We start from the raw sequence: 23,522 nt of genomic DNA on the forward strand, positions 1-23,522 counted from the left end.
GGATACGGTTACAGTATCCATGTGCAGCTGTAATCCTCCTGGGGGGTTAAAAAGAACACTTTTTTCCTCTGCGATGCTACATAGCAGATGTGCTACAGGGTGTATGGGTAGGAGGCAAAGCCTCATGTACCGTAGCGAAGTAGTCTGTGTGCGAGCATGTGTGTGAGAGACAGTGTCGGCAGCTTCATGTTGCTTCATGCTATGTGAGTGTGTGTCTGTGTGTGTGTGTGTGTGTGTGATATGCCAACATAAACTGTGGGGCTGATGGAGCTGGGCTGCTGGAGACTGAACCCGGGCGTCTGCACCTGTGTAAACAGCACTCTGGTTGCTGCAGCTGCAGGGCAGACAGGCGCACATACAACTCATGCACACACACACACAGATCCTAGCCTCACACACACACACAGACACAGACACAGACACAGACACACACACACAGACACACAGACACAGACACACACACACACACACACGCACACACACACACACACACGCACAAACACACACACACACACACACACGCACACACACACACACACACACACACACACACACACACACACACACACACACAGGTCAGCAGAGTTGGGGACTACCCCAATGCCTGCCACATAGCTCACACTTCTAGCCAAACCACAGCAAACTTATCTCACCGACATGAATACTTCTACTAGACATCATCACACCACTAGGCAGATTGGAGATCTGAACACAGTCCGCTCCTCTATGAAAAATATGAAAACCATGCAGAATTTTCTTGGCAAAATGTTTAAAAACATTATATCTTTCATTTCGGTTTTTTTAAATAATGAGAACATTTCCACAAGAATGTTAAGTTTGGCATTTTCAGTTATAATAATATAAAAATGAGAGTATGATTCTGAAAAGATTAATTTGATGTCTGTGTTATGAGCTCTACAGGAATTGACCATGACTCCTCAGCTGTGGAAAGATCCAATTAAACATTCTTACACCAGAAGATACGTTTCAATCATTTACAGACAAAAAAAACCCAGATCGTACTGTCCTTGGCTGAAGACCATCTGCAGAAGTTAGACAGATATTATAGACCAAAATAAGTTACACTCGAGCCTAACTTTTTCCTACTGATTTTGGAACGGCTGGTTTGAATCAGTGCTAATTTGCTTAACTAGTGATGACACTGGCTCTGATATAAGTGCTGTAAGCAGAGAAAGTTGTCCAGTGCTGACTAAAGGCATGACTAGCCAATAAGAGGACCGAGAGCCATCATGTTGCCCCTACACACCTAGACAGGATAATGAGGGAAATGGAATGGACGAATTTGACTGGCTGATAACCAGTTATCAAAGGCCAGGGGATTGCATGAGTTGGCACGTATCACAGATCCCAAATTAATTTGGCCCCTATCTGGACAGATACAGCTCTGTCAGTGAGGGACCTGTTCAGCATGGAGATAGACGGAGGGGATTCACCACGGGCCCCAGGCCTGCTGCAGTGTGGGGGGAGAGATAAGAATATTAAACAGAGGAATGTGTTGAGATTCACCGCTCTCGCTGATGAGGAACTGGGGCAGGATTGGAACGAGAGAACTTCTCAGCAGTGGTCGGTCAAAACACTGAGAAATAAATTCAGAAGGAAAATGGATGGGGGGGGGGGGGGGGGGGGGGGGGGAGGAGTCTTGTGAGCTGTAGTACTAGTTTGGAAGATATTGTAGAAATGCTGTAGGGATGTACGTGCTTCCGAATACATTATTCGGGAAAGCACAAATAATGTGATGTGCAATGGAAACAGATATTTCTTCTACCCGAAGTTGCTCTTTAAAAAAAATCAGCTCCATGATTGACATATTTTTTTTTCTTGGAAGTCGTCTATAGAGGCCGACGTTATGTAATGTCCTTTGCTTTCTGTCTGAGCGGTCACAGAAACTCAGATTTCCACTGATGACCCCTGTGCCAAGTTTGAAGCACTTGCCCGTAAATTGTGCAAGCACACTGTCCTTGGTGTCATTTTAGGAGGACGGCCACTGCAGCTCTGATTAACGTTACTGCATCTCTTTTTATAACTTCTGATTGCTGCTGCAACTGTGGTTTGACTGAGTTTAAGTTGATCACTGATCTTCCTGTATCGTTTTCCAACTGTGTGTTGTCTCACAATCATATTTTTCAATTTCCTCTGCCAATACTTTTCTATGCAGAGCGCTAATGCAGAGAGGCACAGCCCATAGGTCCCAAATTCAGAACGTTTTTGGTGTTCACAGGTCATTTTATAACAATTAGGCGAATTGAATCACAGGTGTTCTTATTTTTTTCTATTTTGTTTCAATGATCACAAGTTTTCTAAGTTGTTTGTCAGTGATCATAGGTATTCACTTTAATTGTATTTAAAATATAGTCTTAATATAAATAGTATATACTCAATTTATAAATAATATAATTTTGAATAATTTGATATTTAAGTGATATTGCACAGGGATGTGCTCACTTTTGTTATACTATACTATGAGTTGAAGTGGTGTTTACGGCTGCTGAGGGCAGGGCTTCAGCCAAACAATAAAGGTTTGGTCTTTCTGTTGCATTTTACTGATGACTACTAGCTATTACTTTAAGAAGTCTGAGTAGTCAGAAACAGAAAATAAGCATAACTTATAAAAGGACTTTTACTAGCAAGTCCACTTTATGCTGTATACTAGCATAAAAATATCACTATTCTTTGCCATGAGTCTGTTGTGCCAAATAACCTTCTAGTCAGTCTGGCCTAAAAATGATTTCATGATGATTGATAATATGATGATAAAAAAAAATTGTAACAGTATTTTGACAAGAGCATACTTGTAATGTGTCATGAATAATTTCCCTGTACCCTTCTGGTCTTCACCAACACACTTCATTCACGTCAGTGGGATTTCATTGCAGAAAAAAATCACAGCAAGTGTGAAATTCATTGGCACACTGCTGTCGATATCACAGACACTAAAGTGCTAGTAAACAAAAACATGTCCAACAAAAGAAAACAAACAGATGCCTACAAATAAAGAGACTTCTTCAGCAAGGCACACGTGAACTCATCCGTTTGTTTAGTTCCCTGACCAGTTCTCTGATTTCTAAATGATCTTGTCCCTCAGGAGGGCTCTAAATGGCTTGAAATGATGTTGACACATCTCCTGGCAGTGTTTGGCTGGAGTTGTGCGTGTCATTTAACCCAGCGAACCCTGGGGGATTTCTCCTCATGACATTCTTTCTAATATCCCAATTAACAAAGAAACAGAGACAAAGAGAGGGGCACAGAGAGAAGGGAAACAAGAGAAAGTGGTGTAAGAGTTGGAATGGGAGGAAAGCAAAAAAAAAAAACAGATTAAAGAAAAAAGTGGAGAAAAAAATGATGTGGTGAGATGGATGGAGCGAGAGTAAAACAGTGTTGATGAGAGCTCCAGCTGTGAGATGTGTCTGTCATTAGCACTCTCCCCGCTCCCACTGGGCCTTCATTGATTTAGCATTACTAATGGATTATTAAAAAAAATAAAAACATTTCAAATCACAATGAGACTTCAACAAAAAAAATACATTATTAAAAAGTTTATTGTTTGAGAGATCTTTGTGTGTTTTCAAACTTTTGTTCCTTTAGACTGTTTTTGTCTTTTTGTATTCCTTTGTAGAAGCACAGTGTGTATTGATCCCAATGGCTGTTTTCCCTTTTAATACTGACCTTTAGACACCTGCTTGTTAAACAGTTTATCGTAAAACAAACACCTCCTCAATATTTCAAAATATCTAACCAGCCTGCTAACAGAATGCAAAGACATTGAGTAATGCCTTGACATTTTTTTGTGGCCTGAACTGAATTCAGCTTAAATAAACATTACCGTGGTCCCTCTATTTTCACTCAGTTACAGGCTGCTCCTTAGTTGTTCATTTACATTCCAATTTGTCCTCGACAAAAGGAGCAAAGTATTTTACGAGAGCAGTATTTCATGTTGCAATTACATACAACCCCTGGGGAAATAAGCATCTATTTTGAAATATTACCAGCATGCTCTGGCAGACTGCATTGCACATGTAGCATCAGTGTCCAAAACCACTGGCAAGTCATCTGTTTTCATTCGCACAAATGTATTTAGGCTAATGCTCTTTGTATTTATCAGCACCACAGCGTGCTTAGCTTCTGCATTCTAATGAAAGGTAAATTAATTATGCAAAACGGAATGATAAGAAAGCATTCTGGCTCTTCCATTTTGTGGCCTTGTTTTATTTGAAAATTTGATAGAGAGTCTCTCTTGCTGAAATCTTGCCATTGTCTTGGTGTGCACATACAATGCCAACATTTATTAATAAACTGAAAAGCTGCTCATGGAATTTTTTTTTTTACCATTTTTCCAATCCCTTTTCTGAGCATTATTCTGATACAATGTAGACTAGGCTACATGAAATTGTGACACTCTTTGATGAAACCGCTTCGCTTCTGGGCAACATTTCAAAGACCAGCTGCTGACACACAACACTGACAAATGTGTGAGTACAACATTGTCACATCAGACGCCATGTTAAAGTGCCTGATATCGATGTCCTCCACAGAGTAAATAACGCATTTTACAGGCACCATTATAAGCAGATTACATCTATTAGTTACTGCTGTGCTGCTCACAAATCGGCTGCCCACGGGAGACCAGAAAATCATTTTAAACTTCAATAAGTTACAAGCAGTGGAAAGCCACTCCATAATCCGCATGATGCCCCAGGCTGCAATAAGCCTGAATGCAATTACGGAAACAGAAATTCAACACAGTAAACAAAAGAAATGTAAATCACAGCTAAGCAATGAAAAAAAAAATGGTGAAGAAGGGAATGGAGACAGAAATAGTCTTATCTCCTCAAATGGCTCTCTCTCTAACTGCCACTTTGAAGATTGATGACACTGCAGAGTGAGTGAGTGAGTGAGTGAGTGACAGGCGCTATAAGGCAGCTCCATCAAAAAGTGAGTTTTCATCTGCACTTTGTAGCCTACACTGTAACAATAATTTGACTTTCATGAATAAAAAGCATACATTTAGTGATCAATTTAGCTGCCGAAATTTCTCACGATAAAAAAAACATGTATTTGACAGCAAGACCTCAAGACAAGTACACTGCTTCCAGATTTGGGCTACCTGGGTTTACCTTTGAAATTGATCCGACTACTGTCAAAGACAGTGGGCGGAAGTTGCACGCTGATTGGTTGTAAGCGAGTAGCGTTTGAGCACCGTCGGCTGTAACAGGAAGACAGACAGCACAGTAACTCCCTGGCTGTCCTGCCCTACCCTGTCTGGTAAGTTGATGCATATTTTATTTCCCCTTACCTCTATACGCCGGGACAGTATTAAGCAGGCTTCAACATGACACATTGCTAATTCCAAACAACAAGATAAAAACCTTATTCTGCATGCAGTAATTCGGTGTTGATTGAGGCTATTCCCTCTCGCTCGTTAGTCCCGCCTTGGACTTTACCATTGGCCAGTTGCTCAAGAACGCATCTCTGAATGGATGCTTCCGTTGCCTGTCTTGGAAAAACACGTCAATTCAGGAAGAGAACTCGGGAGGTGATGTGTTGGCATGTTACTATTATGTTTGCTCAAAGTGCAGCTAAGCAGCGACAACATCCTTTGTGTTCCCCTTTTTCTTTGAGACATTTTCGACATGCTTCATGAATGGTGTCGTGTCTCCATAAGTTAACTGACCATTGAAATGAAACGATCTTTGGTGACAGAAAACAGGCTACCTCACCAAGGATCAGGCAGATTGCATTCAGGGGTGATCTGAAGTGGTTACAAGATAATTTGTTTTCATGTTGCCTTGGCTAATTTTAGGCCAAGAGTTTTTGAAGCATTGCATTCTAAGGCCAATTCAACAATATGAATATGGAAATAGGCCACTTGCATAATACAGAAAATGAAGTACCTTAAGTTATGGCATTATATTGACAGTCGCCCCAATATTGTAGCCTAGCCCACAATAAAATACAACATTTTGCAAGCCAGTATCCTGTAACCATCTGCACGCATTGAACTTAGCCACACCACACTAAGCCTACATGGCCTGGTTTGTTTAGTGAGTCTAGAGTTTAGCCGATACTATGTATCATTCACATTTTCTGTATGCATTGTAATCATGCTATTTTTGGATGATTCCGTCTTTGCCAGCTAGTTCCCCGTGATATTTTCCGATCATTGTCACATGCCAACAATGACAGACAGTCAGATGATGTAGTCGAGTGCTCTCTTACTTACTTTTTCAGTGGACTATATACAGCCGCGGAAAAAATTAAGAGACCACTTCAAAATTATCAGTTTCTCTGGTTTTACTATTTATTGGTATGTGTTAAAGTAAAATGTACATTTTAGTTTTATTCTATAACCTACTGGCAACATTCCTACCAAATTTCAAATTAAAATATTGTCATTTAGATCATTTATTTGCAGAAAAATGACAATTGGTCAAAATAGCAAAAAAGATGCAGTGTCTTCAGATCTCGAATAATGCAAAGAAAACAAGCTCATATTCATTTTTAAACTACACAATACTAATGCTTTAACTTAGGAAGAGTTCAGAAATCAATATTTGGTGGAATAACCTTGATTTAAAATCACAACTTTCATGTGTCTTGGCATGCTCTCCACCAGTCTTTCACATTGCCGTTGGGTGACTTTATGCTACTCCTGGCGCAAGAATTCAAGCAGCTCGGCTTCTTTTCATGGCTTGTGACCATCCATCTTCCTCTTGATCACATTTCAGAGTTTTTTTTATGGGATTCAGGTCTCGAAATTGGGCTGGCCATGACAGGGTCCTGATCTGGTGATACTCCATCCACACCTTTACTGGCCTGGCTGTGTGGCATGGAGCATTGCCCTGCTGGAAAAAACACTTCTCAGAGTTGGGGAACATTGTCAGAGCAAAAGGAAGCAAGTTTTTCTTCCGGGACAACGTTGTACTTTGCCTGGCTGAGGTTTGTAAAAGACCATAAGGATGGAACCAAAGCGGACTGGAAGGTCTCCTAGTTCGTCTTCTCTGATGAGTCCAATTTTCAGCTTTGCCCAACACATGGTCGTCTGATGGTTAGACGGAGACCTGGAGAGGCCTACAAGCCACAGAGTCTTGCACCTACTGTGAAATTGGACTCATCAGAGAAGACGAACTAGGAGACCCTCCAGTCGGCTTTGGTTCAATCCTTATGGTCTTTTACAAACCTCAGCCAGGCAAAGTACAACGTTGTCCCGGAAGAAAAACTTGCTTCCTTTTGCTCTGACAATGTTCCCCAACTCTGAGAAGTGTTTTTTCCAGCAGGGCAATGCTCCATGCCACACAGCCAGGCCAGTAAAGGTGTGGATGGAGTATCACCAGATCAGGACCCTGTCATGGCCAGCCCAATTTCGAGACCTGAATCCCATAAAAAAAACTCTGAAATGTGATCAAGAGGAAGATGGATGGTCACAAGCCATGAAAAGAAGCCGAGCTGCTTGAATTCCTGCGCCAGGAGTAGCATAAAGTCACCCAACGGCAATGTGAAAGACTGGTGGAGAGCATGCCAAGACACATGAAAGTTGTGATTTTAAATCAAGGTTATTCCACCAAATATTGATTTCTGAACTCTTCCTAAGTTAAAGCATTAGTATTGTGTAGTTTAAAAATGAATATGAGCTTGTTTTCTTTGCATTATTCGAGATCTGAAGACACTGCATCTTTTTTGCTATTTTGACCAATTGTCATTTTTCTGCAAATAAATGATCTAAATGACAATATGTTTATTTGAAATTTGGTAGGAATGTTGCCAGTAGGTTATAGAATAAAACTAAAATGTACATTTTACTTTAGCACATACCAATAAATAGTAAAACCAGAGAAACTGATCATTTTGAAGTGGTCTCTTAATTTTTTCCGCGGCTGTATATAGCCTCTCTGAGAATTACACGAGACATGGTGTTGTGAAAACAGAACTAGCTTCCTTTAGAGTGTCATGTCTGTGTGTATTTGCCTCCTCATTACTCTTCTGTGACGGGACTTAATATTTCCATGAAGGTAAGAATAGCTTCCACTTAAAATGTAATAATTTTACAAAGAAAGGGAAATGATAAACGTGATGACTTTTTGCACAGAGGAGTGCTAAGACACTCATAAAGTCTTAAGGAAAGACATCTTACATTGTTTGTATATTGTATATTGTAATGGCCACTATATATTGCAACCCAGAACATTAAAAACCAATTTGAATCCTACCTGCTAATTTCCATGATTTAAGGTAATTACATAAATGTTCCCTTTAAAGTCTTTAAACAACCAGACCAACCGCACATGAAACCCCTAAAAGGCTCTTTTGTGTAAGCAGATATCAGATGGCTTATCTACGTTTAACAACAGGGGTATCTATTGTGTGTAGTATATTATCAGCTTGTTATTTTTTTTTTCTGGGGCAAGCAGAGCCTGTCTTATTAAGATTCCAGCCTTGTTCCTCGCAATACTATTCTCAATCAATAGTGCTGCTTTTGTTGAAGATTGGGAAAAAGCCGGAGTGAGCCAAAGGGCAAGGCTGTGTTTCTGATGATGTTTAAACCCCTCTGACCTATTCTCTCCCAGAGAAATCAAGCAGCGCCCCGCCGACCCGCCTCACTTCAGACTCATAAACCTATCTTTCAAGAGCAGCAGGGCACCAGCATGCCCGACAGCTAGAGCACAGACAGGCGGGCCTACTTAGCATTGGGAGCAGAGCACGTCCAACGAGGTGTGGTGGGGAATACAGCACGGGCTAGCAGGCTCTGCATTGCAAGGAAGCTACTGCTGTTCAAGGAGATAGTACTATATTAAGACTTGATTTCTCCAATGTTATTGCAGTTACTGATTTTATTTGAATCGTGCAGATTTCTGTTGGACAATTACGCTTTCTGTCGGAGGTAAAGCTAGACTGATGCATAGAAAACTGAGAAAGCTAAGACTGATACATAGAAAACAGAGAAAGCTAGACTGATATGTAAAAAACAGAGAAAGCTAAGACTATCAGGAGCTCTTCCTCAGTCTCAATGCTGAGGCCCACGGGATAGGCTACTCAATCAAATAAAATCATGTGGGAAAATGGCATCAATAGGAAAGAATGTAATGACTAATTCATTAAGCAACGACAACTATTGAAGGTAGAGTCTTATGGAATCTCAGCTATTGGATCAAAGTCAAGTGGCCACCACAGAAGAAGGATAATGACCCAAATCCATGTAGACATTCCACGTACTAAAGACAAGGCAACCATAGCGATGTGAATCATAAAAAAAGACTTGACTCATTTCTAAGTACTCAGGGATCCTCTTCAGCATATAAAGCCTATTCCACGATCATCTTAGACTGCTGGTATTCGTGGTAAAGAATACTGTGATATGCCTTCAAGGACACTGAGATTGATTCATCTTTGTTCCCGCCAGAATTTGATTTCTTTCACCTTGAAATATGCTAAGAAGAACATCATAAAATCTAGCAGACAGGGCTATAGAGTGGAATGAATTGAATCTTACTGTTTCTAAGGAACAAAAGAACTTGCCTCTTATGCAGTGTATTATTTCGTGTTACCAGTCTATGAGGAAGAAAAGTAATAAAATAGAAAATATAGCTGCAAGCAGCGATGGCGGTTTCCTCCTTCAAACATTGCGAACCAGGGGAAGAAAAAAAACATTTGTCACTGTATAGAAAATCCATGCTGCAGACTTGCCAATGGGATATTACATTTCAAATCCAACATTTACAATGCTTTTGCCTTGAAGTTTAGACTGAGTGGAGGTTGTGTGTGTGCGCTTACCCTGTGTGTCTGTGAGAATGTATGTGTGTGACAGCAAGCTGTGTGTCTGTGAGAATGTGTGTGCGTAAAACAAAGCCTGCGCGTGTGTTAAGGGGAGACTGCGTGTGTGAGATTTAGGAGCCGCGCGGATGAGGAGACAGAGACATTCTATAGAGAACCACCCTAGCAAGTAGTCAAGCATGCATGTTTCAAATATTCACCAAAAATCCACTTTTCACTTTACAGTCAACTTTTTTTCAGATTTGTGTACTAAACATTCCCAAGTGTCTTCATATGAACTTGTGATTGAATCAGAGTTTCACTTTTTGACATGCAGATGTGTAAAGCATTATTTTAGCGTTAACAATGTATCCAATTTGCTTTATATCAATCATTTTTCAAGATATGAAGTTGCCTTTGCACATGGGAACATGTTGTGGTGTCTTCCAAGTGACATACCAGTTTGGTGTTGATATCTCAAAGATTAGCTTTTCTGCTGAATTTGAGTGGATGAACCGGACAAACCATATGGTAACATTTTGCTAAATTTGGAATAATCATTAAGGACCGTCCCTTCTTTATTCATGCAAAGTTTCATGTCTCTCTAGCGCCACCAACGGGTCAAAGTTGGACTTGTGTTAACACACGCAACTTTTGAACCGTATGACCGATTTTCAAAAATGAGGTACCATTGGATTCCCTGGATCAAGACGAATTAAACACACCCTGTGGCGTAAATTTCACTCAAATATTTGCTGACATATGACTTCACTTCCTGTTTGGCCGCTTTTCTACTGAATTTGAGTGGCTGTACCGGACAAACGGTTGTGAGGATCACAATTATTTCCATAACTTTTGTGAGGCTAGGTCTGAAGATCATCTCTGGTGATTTTGAAGAAGATTTGTCAAAAATTGTAGGAGGAGAAGGCTTTCAAAGGTTTTTGATAAAACCGGAAATAGCGGAAAATCTATATAACCGGAAATTTACGCCATGGGGTGGGTTTAATTCGTCTTGATCCAGGGAATCCAATGGTACCTCATTTTTGAAAATCGGTCATACGGTTCAAAAGTTGCGTGTGTTACAAAAGTCCAACTTTGACCTGTTGGTGGCGCTAGAATGGTCTAATGAGAGCCATGAAAATTGGTGTGAATGAAGAAGGGACTGTCCTTAATGAGTGTGCCAAATTTCACAAAAAGTTACCATATGGTTCTAGGGGCTGCCATTGACTCCCATTGCAGCAACATAATAAGAAAGCCTACAATAACAATAGGTTACCTCCTACCGGAGGAAACCTAATAAGATAATTATGTTACGGTTTCAATCATTGTAACCTTAGGTAAGAGAAGGTATATTAAACCTTACTTAATTGATTTTATGTAGATTTCTTGACTTCTGTTAAGTTTTCTTGACTTTCAAATGCCTTTCAAATGTATCAACCAGGTAACACTTTTCCTCAGGAGGAGTAGACTTCTGTAGGAGAAAGACATATCAACAAACAAATAATCTCTCAACAAATAGCCCTGTGATAATGAGTGGAGCTGCCACGCCGTCAATAGATTGCTCAACTCTAAGCAATTTGCTGGTCGGAGCTGAGGCATGAAATCATATTCTGACTAAAGGAGTTTAAATGGTCAATGTTAAAAGGATTGACCACTCAGGAAGTTTTATGTTCGCTTGAAGGCATGAATAGGTTTTCAAGCACACCTCAATAATCCCCCAGGGTGATTAAATTCAGTGAAGCTCTTCACCTCTCTGGGATTATATGCTCTCCATCTTTTTTATTTTTTTGCTTTTATGTGCAGAGATATTTTTTCATCCTTAATATTACATGAATACTTCATACCTCTCATGTGATGTGTTTATTCTTAATATTACATGTATACTTCATATCTTTCATGTGATATGTTTATTCTTAATATTACATGTATACTTCATATCTTTCATGTGATATGTTTATTCTTAATATTACATGTATACTTCATATCTCTCATGTGATGTGTTTATTCTTAATATTACATGTATACTTCATATCTTTCATGTGATATGTTTATTCTTAATATTAGATGTTTTCTTGATATCTTTCATGTGATATGTTTATTCTTAATATTACTTGTATACTTCATATCTTTCATGGGATATGTTTATTTTCAAATGTAGATCTTTGTTCTCTACATAAAAACATCTCACATAACAATCATGTCAAATATTCCATCACATTCGAAAAATACATAATTATTATAATAATAATGCACTTATTAGTAGTATTATGATTATAGTTGTGTGACAGTTTGATAAAGAACAAGTTTATAAGAAGAAAAAGTGAACAGAAATAACTTTCTATTAAAAAGAATATAAACCGATCAAAGGCATTTGTCTATCTTGTGTTTATCATGCTGTGTTTCACCTGGCAGTTCTTCTCTTAAAAACTTTGTTACCTGAACTCAGACAGCCTCTCCATAATTTACCTCTACACTCTTCACAGCAGACTTGCCTGCCTTGAAGGCATGTTTTATTTACTCTTGTTCGCTCTGTGTCTTCTCTAGGTGAGGAAAAGATGGGGAAGAAGGATGCAACCACCACTAAGCTGCCGGTCGATCAGTACCGCAAACAGATCGGTAAGTTTCAACTCTGGTGGACTGTGCCTCTTTCCTGGGGGTCAGACATTCAGTATGTGCCTACAGAGTTTATTACATCTTCATCCCAAACAGTATTGCAGAGCTTGAGGCAAATAATTTCAACTAACTTTTGCAGTGAATATGTTTGTTGGCATAATTAATGATAGTTATGCATCTGGAAAGGCTACGGCCAGATAAGAACAGAGAGGCCTTTGAGTGTTGGCAAAGAGATGGGTCACTGCCTTAATTGGACTTTTTTTCTGTGTGACTCAGTGTCACAAGATGTTAGACCTTCAAGTTGTGTAACCTTGAAAAGCAGATGCAAAACTGCGGTCCGGTTGTAACGATCTTTTCCCTAATTTGCGCAGAATCCTGCTGTGTGGTTTCTGATATTCATTGTCATCATTTTTGCTTTTGTGTATTTTCTTTCTTTTTTACCTATTTTGTCTTTCTTTAACCATAACAAACCTTTGACCAAGACAGTTTCTTTTCTATCAGTCATTCTGTCCAAGCTGTATGATTGCCAGCTGTGGTATGTGGGGTTTGATAGGGTTGGCAGCATAGTTGAGGATAATAGGACAGTTGCCGGTGACATTAGATAGATAGATAGATAGATAGATAGATAGATAGATAGATAGATAGATAGATAGATACTTTTTAATCCAGAGGGAAATTTAGGTAAAAATGACAAGGGAACTGGGGGCTTCAGTCAGATGGCTTGTTATTGTGGTTGTGCACCTATACTAGGCAGTTAGGTTAGTAAGACTTTAGGCTTTTATGAGCATCATTATAGTGCATTTAATTTGTTGTGGTCTAACAAGCATTAAGAATCAGAGATTTGCTCAGAGAATGCTACATAATCTCTTCGCTTTCTTTTTTAATCATGTGCAATCTTGTAATTGAGAAGTGCAGTGTGATAGCAAGTCATGTTCAACCCATTTCGTTTTCAACCATGTGATTTAGAATTTTCCCTGATTACGCAATTCTGTGTGTTAGACTATGTGGACACTTCCATGCATGTTCTCTCGTTCACTTTCTAGTGCATTCTATCAATTCATCCAAAAGAAACAATGAGCCACCCCATGCTGAATTCAAAAGATATCGCACAAATTTGATGTATTTTTCTAGCGTATACATTATATTAGACAGCACCGTTCCCCAGACAATGAAGTCACACGCACATGCTCTCCACCTCTCTGTTTTCCCTCCAAAGAGCCTGAAACTGTCAATTTGGGCCAATCACTGTTTAACAAAAAAAAAGCCCAAAATAGCACAGAGCATTTTTTTTTTTTTTTTTGTTGAAAGAAAAGAACACACATCACAATTTGAAAAAAGTAATGGCAGTGTAATTTATATGCTGTCAGGCCCGGCTATTTCACGAGAGAAGCTTTTGTGATGTCAGGCATCACCAGAAGCCTCCAGTTGACACACTGTCCTTAAGTACTATCATTACACCCCGTAATGGACTACAGGCCCAGTGGATAGGCTGCTGTTGTGTGGATGTGGTCATCCTGCCTGAGATATGATCACTGAAAACAAGGGTGAGATGGAGAGTGAGTTAGAGAGTGAGAGAGATGAAGGAAGGATGAAGAGAGGGGGGAGGGAGAAAAGCTCTTTAACAGTGTGAGAGACAATTATCCGCCTGGGAAAAAAACAAGCCTTCAACATGGTCCTTTTTATTTGTACCTTCTTTAACTGTGTGCTTTTTGTATGCTGTGTAAATGGGCATGGCTTTTTCTTACACAAACGGGCTTTAACAGGGAGAAATATTTGCATTGTTTCGCTATCCTGATTTTTTTTCTCCCCCCTTTGTTGACATGATGTAAGAGACAGAGGCCAAATGCCTCCGCTGGGGTGTGAGTCGGGCTGGTGCATGTCGGTGATTGGCGGCTGGCTCTCGGGTTCTTGTTCGTACACGGTGCCTGCCGGCCCTGGCCGCAGAAGAGGGGGAGCTGTCACCACCCCTTCACCCGCACCCCAGGGGTTAGCGGTGCAGATTTGGGCTGTCTTCCCAAATCACACATCACTCACTTTTGGGGTTTTGTGTTTTCTGTTTAAATTCTTCCGAACAGTTCCCATAGGTCTGTCAAATGGGGCCAGTCCCCTAAGCTAAAGGACATCAGTTTACCCCCATGGAGAAATAATAAGACATGACACACGCATCCATGGCTCAGAGTCGCACAGATCAGTAGTAGTAGTAGTAGTTTATTTATTTCAAACGGGGACAGTGCACAATAAAACATTAATCCTGTACAACATGAGAAAATGCATTGTGCCAGGTTCTAGCAGATTGCTAATTTTCACCTGAAGTCCACCTGGACGGGTTGATGGATTGGTGCATAAAAACATAATAATTACAAGTAAAATTACAAAACAATTCATGAATGTGAACACTCCTGTCTTGACAATAGCCAGCACTTGACAAGATGAGAGAAGGTGTGGGGACTTTTACATGAGATGATTTCTGAGTGTTCCATTGAGTTAAGGCACTACAGAAAAATGAAGACCCTCCAAATACCGTTTTGCGTTGGGGTACACTACACTCACCCCTTGTTCCAGATCTGGTTGTCCGTCTTAACTTCTCAGAAGAAAGAGGAGCATTTTTCAAACATTTAAGTGCTTCATTAGATTCTCAAAGTTTAAAATTTCATATTTTTTTAGTATGTGACAGTGATGGTAGTGAGGTGGCTTTTAATCATGGATTTTGAGGGCACTTTTGTATAGGGATTCAAGTGGTTTTTGAACTGTTTTATTTGACTGAGACCAGCTTGTAATACAGTATAGAATATGTGGTATAACCAAACATAAACAAAGGGACACTCGACTGAACGTCAGTGTAGATCGGGCTTGCTTTCTGTTATATGTGCCTTGTATCTTTCCCACTCGAGTCCTCTTACTGGGAAGGGAAGGTGTTCATTCAAAATGGCATGGCAGAAAAGGCACTGTGCGTTGTGCTGTGTTGGGTGTTCAAGCCAAGGGCGTCAGTTTGTTTTTAGAAGTGGTGGGGACAATAACCATAAGCTTGAGTGTGGTTTGAAAAGTGCTGGGTACCCTTATGTAAGCTATTCATCCATTCAACGTTGCATTACAATATGCTCTACAGTGTATTGTCAGGTGTTGAAAATCCCATTCGAACAATAAAAGATCGTGTTTTGGCTTGTTTTGCAAAACGGTGTTGGGAACACCAGGGTATTGGCTCGGGATATGTAGGCTAATACTATTAATTCACATAGGACAAAGAACAGAATTGGCAACTTAACACTTCTCTTGACAGCAACAAAGTTTACCAGACACTCAATGTCAGACTGTAAAGGGTGTATGAAATGAAACGAGGTACTGAGCATCAACCAGCGGCGTAACAATGACTTGACTTCCCCCTTACCTTCGTAAAGTCAGAAGCAATGATAATGCAATTCTGCGAGACGCAGGCGAATGTACTTATGATGTACAATACACATTAAGGGTTGCTACAATATGTTGTCATGAAAACACCAATGAACACAGTATTTCATCGACCAAACGGATTTTGGAGAAACAGTGTAAAATGAGCAGTAGACAACACATGGGGAAACATTAATACAACTTCTTCAGGTGGTTATCAAACAGTATTGTGAATTACGAACATTTACATGGATTTATTGGAACAGCCGCTCGACAGCGCCTGCTGCAACAAAACAAACTTCCTCCAACAATATCTTATTCTTTTAACGACATTGAAGCGAAAAAATACATTTTTCAGTAGCATTAGGCGTATTATAAAACGTAACATGCAGGACGTTTAGAATGGCATTCTACGGTAAGAAACAATAGCAGAGCCATGCACACCTCGCCAAAGGCTGATGTAACCAAGTGGTTATCCACAATCTGAGCTTTTGCTATTTGTTGCACTCATGACTGCTGAGAGATCGCTGCTTGAAAAGCAGGACGTGAACTATAGGAGTTGACAGTATATCAGACAGTAAACGCTATGTGATTAGCCTACCCTGGTGGGGTTTTTCGGTCGCAATTGGTTTGCACATTTTTAAGAGTGGTGGGGACAAAATTCAAATCATGAATAGTGGTGGGGACATGTCCCCCCCGTCCCCCCCGTAACTGACGCCTATGGTTCAAGCTATCGGGGTGTCGTTTCCTGTATGGTGTTCAGGTTTCCCAGCGAACGATCGTGATGGAAACAGCTTGTTTTTCTGTGAGGCAGATCTGAACATGCTTCCTCTCTCTGCTGTGGCAATTTCGCAGAACTAGCTGCTAAGTGGAGGGATGAATAGGAGTGTGAAAATAGATGGTAAGTGAGTCCGGCGGTGGGTGAGGAGACAGGAGACCCTTTGAAGTGAAATCAGCTGTGCTGTCTTTGAAAGGACACCCCGCGGCACCATGGGAAGATTCGCCACGTGTCGCCAGCGGAGCGCACAATGGCCGCAGCGCACGGAGGCGTCGCTTTTGTGCGCGTCCATAAGACAAAGGAGCGGCGGTCATGCTTTCACTGAGGCCTCCACCACAAGGCACATAACTGCCACGGGGAATAGCTCATCTAAAGCTGATTAATAAACTGAGCTGTTCTCCAAAGCTATCTGCTGTAAAACTTAAGGATCAAGTTCATCTCACAAAAAGAGGACATTTAGAATCACTGACTCACTGTAAAAACAGTGACCGTAGGATCAGATGTTGGTAAGATAATGTCACTGTGTGACTGACAAAATAGTCTTATGTTCTTATTAAGGTAGGTCTGAGAACAGAGATGCTGTTTTAGGTTCACAGGTCACTCCTTTGGTGGCTTAATGTGGAGCCAGGTGATGTATTCATGGAGCCTGATATGTTCAGCTATTAGATTAGTAACTGTGTGCTTTTGTCTGAAAAACAACTAAAAGATTACTTGACCTTTTGGTTACTGAAAAACTAAATTCCTAAGATTCAAGCAACTACAAGGTTTAGGGGGAGGTGCTCTGGACACTAAGGGCCTGATTTACTAATATGCGAGCGCTGCTTAATCTGCATTCGCAAATTAACGCACTGTGTTTTTGCGCGTTTTACTTGGTATTTATTAAACCAGATCTGCGCTAGGCAAACTGTGTTTACTCCGCCCTATATAGGGCCTGATTTACTAACATTGCGACCGCTGCTTAAACTGCGTTCGCACATTAACGCACTGTGTTTTTCCGCATTTTCCGTGGTATTTATTTAGGAAGAGAAAATGAAGCTTCCGCGAAGTGGAGATAGATATATTGGTTCACGTTCGCTCAATCACTGAACCTGATTCAATGTGTGCGCTGCTATATTGTTGTTCTGCCCACCATCACCTACAGCAAGATGTTTAAAAGAACACGATTATAAAGAATTTGCTATTGGTGGCATTAATGCATAAACTGTCTATTATAACAATAGATGTGTACATGGCGAGATTAATAATTTCTACAAGGGACATGGGTTCACTACAATATATATATATGGACGTGGGTGCAATCAATGGTTCATATTACGTTCGGAAAGTTTGCGATTTCAAAAGAAGTCCTGTTTGATGTCTATAATTTCAGCTGTGGCAGTGGGGAAATGTATTGACCAGTGCGCCATAGCAATGCTTCGAGTACCTGTGTGAATATTTGTGAAGGCTGAGATATATCAACTGCTGATACTATAACTGTTTGAAATGATCCGGTGCCAATATTTGCAATGTTTACCAACTGATTGAATGGAATGTGATCTCCGGTTGGAGGGTTAGATGTCGTCTCTGATCTGGTTCAGTAATTGAAGTATTGCGTGGCTGGTTAACCTGTACCGTCTAATGATTTGTGGTTAATTTAACTGAAAATGTGTTATACGAGTTGAAAAAAATATTGTGCGCTGTCTCTGTCTTCTTTCTTCGCCTTTCTCTTATCACTGCTGCCATATCAACGTTTTCAGACTCAATGAAAATGCGCTTCCTGGTTAAGGCGTGCTTTTATGAGGCGGAGAATTAGCGCGCAAATCGGAGATGTGCGCTTGCCAGGCAGTTTAGTAAATACCCCGCAATACATCATTAGGCGCACTTATCTTCGCTCCTCCCAAATATTTGCGCATGTTTCCACCCACCTTTTTGTGTCCTCCCCGTCAACACCCACAAAGCGTTAATATGCGCTTCGCTCCCTTAGTAAATACCGTTTTATGTTTACGACCGCTTTTTTACGCCAGAAATGGGCGCAATCCTGTTAGTAAATCAGGCCCTAAGCCCCCAGGACCATGATTCTTAACTACTTACAGTGCATACAGAACGTTTTCAGAACCTTTCAAGTTTTCCACATTTTGTTTTGTTTTCACACTCATTCTAAAATGGATTCCATTCATTTTTTCCCTTGAGTCTTTAGACATAATACATCCCAATGACAAAAGAAATATAAAAAAAAAAAAAAAAAAACATGAAATATTTACATGAGTATTCAAACCTGTTAAAGCACTTTTGACAGCAATGACAGACTCAAGTCTTCTTGGGAATGATCCTTCAAGCTTTGCATACCTTTTATTTGGAAGTTTCTCGATTGTCGTCCAAGCTCAACCAGGTCAATGCACAGCCTTTTTCAGTTCTCTGCTCGAGAGATTCTCTGTAGGGTTTAGGTCCGGACTCTGGCTGGATCACTTCAGGACCTTCACAGAGTTTTCCTAAAGCCACTCCACTCTTTTCTTGGCAGTATTCTTCAGGTCGTTATCTTGTTGAGATGTTAACCTTTGCCCCAGCCTGAGATCCTGAGCACTCTGGTAAGAGTTTTCTGGAGGAGTTTTCTTGTAGGAGGTTTTCACTCAGTGTCTGGTTCTCTCCACACACAGCATTAAGAATCGTTAACAAATACGTTAATATTCGTTTCTTCAGGATTTTGTTTCTCATGGTCTGAGAGTCGTTCAGGTGATTTTTGGCAAACTCTCAGTAGGCTGTCATGTGCCTTTTAGTGAGGAATGGCTTCTGTCTGGCCGCTCTTCCCGTAAAGGCCTGATCGGTGGAGTGCTGCAGTAATGGCTGTTTCTCTGTAAGGTTCTCCCATCTCCACAACGGAACTCTGGATCTCATCCAGAGTGACCATTAGGTTCTTGGTTACCGGTCTGACAAAAGACCTTCGTACCTGATTACTTCGTTTTTCTGGGCATCCAGATTTAGGAAGACTCGAATCTTTTCCACTTGAGAATGATGGAGGCTACCGTGCTCTTGGACAATGCTGCTGTGTCTTCTTGACACAGTGCTGTCTCGTTCGGTATCCAGACAATTCTCTCAACCTAATGGCCTGGTTTACACCACTAGCTGTGAAAATGTATAAAGAGGGGTGTGTGCCTTTCCTGGTGTCCTTATAGTTCAAATGAATAGGCACAGGTGGACTCCAATCAAGTTGTAGTTTGCATCTCAAGGACCATTCATAGAAGTAGGAGGCTCCAGAGCTCAAGTGTGTCATAACAAAGAATCTGAATACTTATGGAAATAGATATTTCAGTCGTTTATTTTTAATAAATAAACATAACACTCTATCTATTGTATTTACAGTAGATTCATGAGAAACGAATGAATTTAATACATTTTAAGATGAGTCTGACTGCAAAATGTAGAAAACTTGAAAGGGTTTCACAACTCTTCGTATGCATTGTATATTAAAAGTACTTCTTAAACTCTAATATTTTCTTGTGTCTGCAGGTTAATCGGCCTGATATACTGTATATATGGCTTTTTTTTCCAGGATCTGTCTAAATAGTGACTCAGAAACTAAACTCATGCATTCCCTTGGACCCATTTGTACCTGAGTCAGTGCAAACAGCAAGGATGCAGATCCTCTCAGAATAAAGAATTAATAGGCACGCTCTGCGTAATTACTTTGATTTCCTGACAGTTTAAACTATTCATTTGAAACAGATGGTGGAGTCTGTTTTTTGTTGTGTGTATTTACTCTGCAACAAGAGGTTTATGGAAAAATACTTCGTACACCTAATCTTTCCCTGCTGACTGCCAGCAGATTGGGGGTTTGCATGTTCCCCGCTTGTAGAAGCAGCACCTGCAGTAAACCTGTGGCTTGAATGTTGAGCATAATGTACCACCCATCAAACTGTTAGTGTAACAAACACTTGGGCTATTTAAATGTTGATGAACAATGTAAGAACCAGAGAACGCCAGCTGCAGTTTTTTTGTTTTGTTTTAAAGTTCTGAGAATTGCAGTTATTCTCTCAAATCAGTAGACAGAGATGCTCTGAAAGCTAGAGTTCGTGTTGGAGGAGGACATTAAAGTAAATTAAATCAATGTATATAAAGGTTCACAGTGAAATAGTAGATGTTAGCGATAATAGAGGTAAGCTACATCTTCAGAAAGGGGCTAAAGCGCTGGACATACACCTCCCTGGCAAACATAGGTGGTTCATGTGGCTAAAACGTCTGTCTAGATGTAACATCTCAAAAAGTGATAAAAACTAAAAAAAGGATATTCAGAATTTGGCAATTTGCTCAGTAGCACCTAACAGAGAGACTAGTGTCAGTATTCAGTAGCACCTTACAGAGAGACTAGTGTCAGTATACAGTAGCACCTAACAGAGAGACTAGTGTCAGTATTCAGTAGCACCTAACAGAGAGACTAGTGTCAGTATAAAGTAGCACCTAACAGAGAGACTAGTGTCAGTATTCAGTAGCACCTAACAGAGAGACTAGTGTCAGTATACAGTAGCACCTAATGGAGAGACTAGTGTCAGTTTTCAGTAGCACCTAACAGAGAGACTAGTGTCAGTATACAGTAGCATCTAATGGAGAGACGAGTCTGTGAGGCGGTAGCTGACCTCTGATATGAGTGTCTATCCTCTGTGGTGGTGTGGTGTGTGAGTGCAAGCAGTTTTGCCTCTGATCGTGGCAGCTCCTCTCCTCTCCTCTCCTCTCCTCTTCCCTTCTCTTCTCTTCTCTCCTCTCCTCTCTTCCAAAGGGGGCACCGTATGGCAGGAGAAGCAGCTGCCTCCCTGGGGAGAGGTCAGTGTGCCGCATCCCTGTCTCTCTGGAGGAAAGCTTCCATTTCTCTCTCTCTCATCTTTGCTCAGCTAGCGATGGGTAGAGATGTTCTCTCTATATTCTCTCTCTTTTCCCCCCTCTACCTCTTCCTCTTTCTGTATAATGCCCTCTTATGTATCCCTCCTCTTCCTCTTCTTTCCTCACTTCTCTTTGTCTCTCACCCTCCTTAATTTCATCTTCTCTATCTCCCTCTATCTCCCTCTCTCTCCCTCTGTCTCCCTGCTCAATGTAAATCGGGCTTAATTAGGCAGGAGTTGCACTTGAAGTGGCCCCTCTCGTGTCGACAGCACTCTGGGAGACCTTGAGTCCGACCCCTGAGCCTGACGCACTCACCAAGGACACCCGCCCCGCCGCCTGCCGCCAAGCTGTTGCCTCCTCCACTTTTTTTCCCCTTCTTTCTTCTTCATCTGTTTGTTTCTAATTAGACAGACCTCCCCCTCACACGCACACATGCGCGCACTCACACACACACACACACACACACATACACACACACACACACACACACACACACACAGAATTGTTCTCGTTGCCAGGTGGTTGAGTTAGCCTGTAGGTTGATGCGAATTGTGAAATGTGAGTTGTGAACCAACTCTCAGGTGAACTGAAGGCTGGCATTTGACAATGCAAACTGCCATATATTCAGTATTTACACGAGCTTTGATAAGCCTCCATTGCAAAACCATTTCCATTGTTTTCGACTCCTTGTGGTTTTCAAATAAAGCCAAATATACCCAGGCGTAAGTTAAAAGCGGGTTTCTGTTGGATGGGAGTACACGTTAATAACTTATTAATGCGCTTTTAAAAAGCCACTTGCATCCTTTCCTGGAAACTCTCAGCCATCTCTCACATTAACACCAATTAAGAGGTCTAAATGCAGAGAAATCTATGTGTCTAATCTTTGTGTTTTAACCAAATGCATTAGCGTAATGATACCTAATCAAGAATTAATGAACACAGCCGTAAATATACTGTTATTATTTAAAAGCATTCTTTAAGATAATCTAAAGGTCACTCTCAGTGTGGAGTAGCTGTATAAAAGCTGAACTAATTAATCACTACCTTGATGTGTAAACTGAAAAAAAGAAAAAAGACGGCAAGTCAAGGCAAATGGAAAAGAACTTGAAAACAGCCCTTGCATTTGATCTGAGCTCATGCCATCTCTGTGATTGTGTTTCAGGGAAGCAAGACTACAAGAAGACCAAAGTGGCTCTAAAAGCCACAAGACTGAAGGCTGAAGCCAAGAGGAGCGCGCCAGGAATCAAGGTGAGATGACCACTTCCTCTCCTCTCCTCTCCTCTCCTCTCCTCTCCTCTCCTCTCCTCTCCGCTCCTCTCCTCTCCTCTCCTCTTCTGTCTTCTCACTCGTTCCCTGTCTGTCTCCTCTCCTCTCCTCTCCTCTCCTCTCCTCTCCTCTCCGCTCCTCTCCTCTCCTCTCCTCTTCTGTCTTCTCACTCGTTCCCTGTCTGTCTCTCCTCTCTTCTCCTCTCCTCTTCTGTCTTCTCACTCATTCGTTCCCTGTCTGTCTCCTCTCTTCTCCTCTCCTTTTCTGTCTTCTCACTCATTGTTCCCTGTCTGTCTCTCCTCTCATTCCTTTTCTCACCCCATCTCCTCTTCTGTCTTCTCAATCATTCGTTCCCTGTCCGTCTCTCCTCTCTTCTCCTCTCCTCTTCTGTCTTCTCACTCTTTCGTTCCCTGTCTGTCTCTTCTCTCATTCCTTTTGTCACCCCATCTCCTCCATCTCTTTCTGTCTCACTGTGGGTCAGGCCTCTCCTTTCTCATCTGTCTTGCTCACACACCCCTAACATGGGAATATACAGAGATATCATTCTCTCCATGTGGAGATAAGAAGATATATGAGTGTCTGTGTTCTGTATCAGTAAGCTTTTGTGTGTGTGAGAGAGACCTCTGTGTGTGTGTGTGAGTGTGTGTGTGTGTGTGTGTGTGTGTGTGTGTGTGTGTGTGTGTGTGTGTGTGTGTGTGTGTGTGTGTCTGTCTCTGTGTGTGTGTGTGTGTGAGCGCATGTGTATTTGTGAGTGTGTGTATGTGTGCTGGCCAATAACTGTGCCAGTAACTGGACCAGACTGTCCTGTGTGTTTCCTCTTCTGTGCTGAAATCCATTTCCATGCTGTAGAGAGATGACTCTGTCCAGTGTG

The 23,522-nt window shown here is 41.1% G+C and overlaps 1 protein-coding gene across 2 annotated transcripts in view; it reads left to right on the forward strand.

Annotated features, from left to right (window-relative positions):
• Positions 1-5,252: 5,252 nt before the first annotated feature.
• The window catches only part of triqk (triple QxxK/R motif containing), a gene marked incomplete at its 5' end in the record, with an annotated part of 25,115 nt that continues 6,845 nt past the window's right edge, over positions 5,253-23,522 (forward strand). The window contains 3 exons of one of the 2 annotated variants that reach the window (XM_080859150.1): positions 5,253-5,280; positions 12,307-12,378; positions 22,548-22,633. In XM_080859150.1, coding sequence (XP_080715276.1) covers positions 12,318-12,378; positions 22,548-22,633 — 147 coding nt within the window. Of the gene's footprint in view, positions 5,281-5,491; positions 5,589-12,306; positions 12,379-22,547; positions 22,634-23,522 lie in introns of those variants that run through there. The other variant, XM_080859149.1, reaches the window with a different exon arrangement.

The sequence above is a fragment of the Sprattus sprattus genome, assembly GCF_963457725.1.
Source record: "Sprattus sprattus genome assembly, chromosome: 20".
Classification (NCBI taxonomy): Eukaryota; Metazoa; Chordata; class Actinopteri; order Clupeiformes; family Clupeidae; genus Sprattus; species Sprattus sprattus.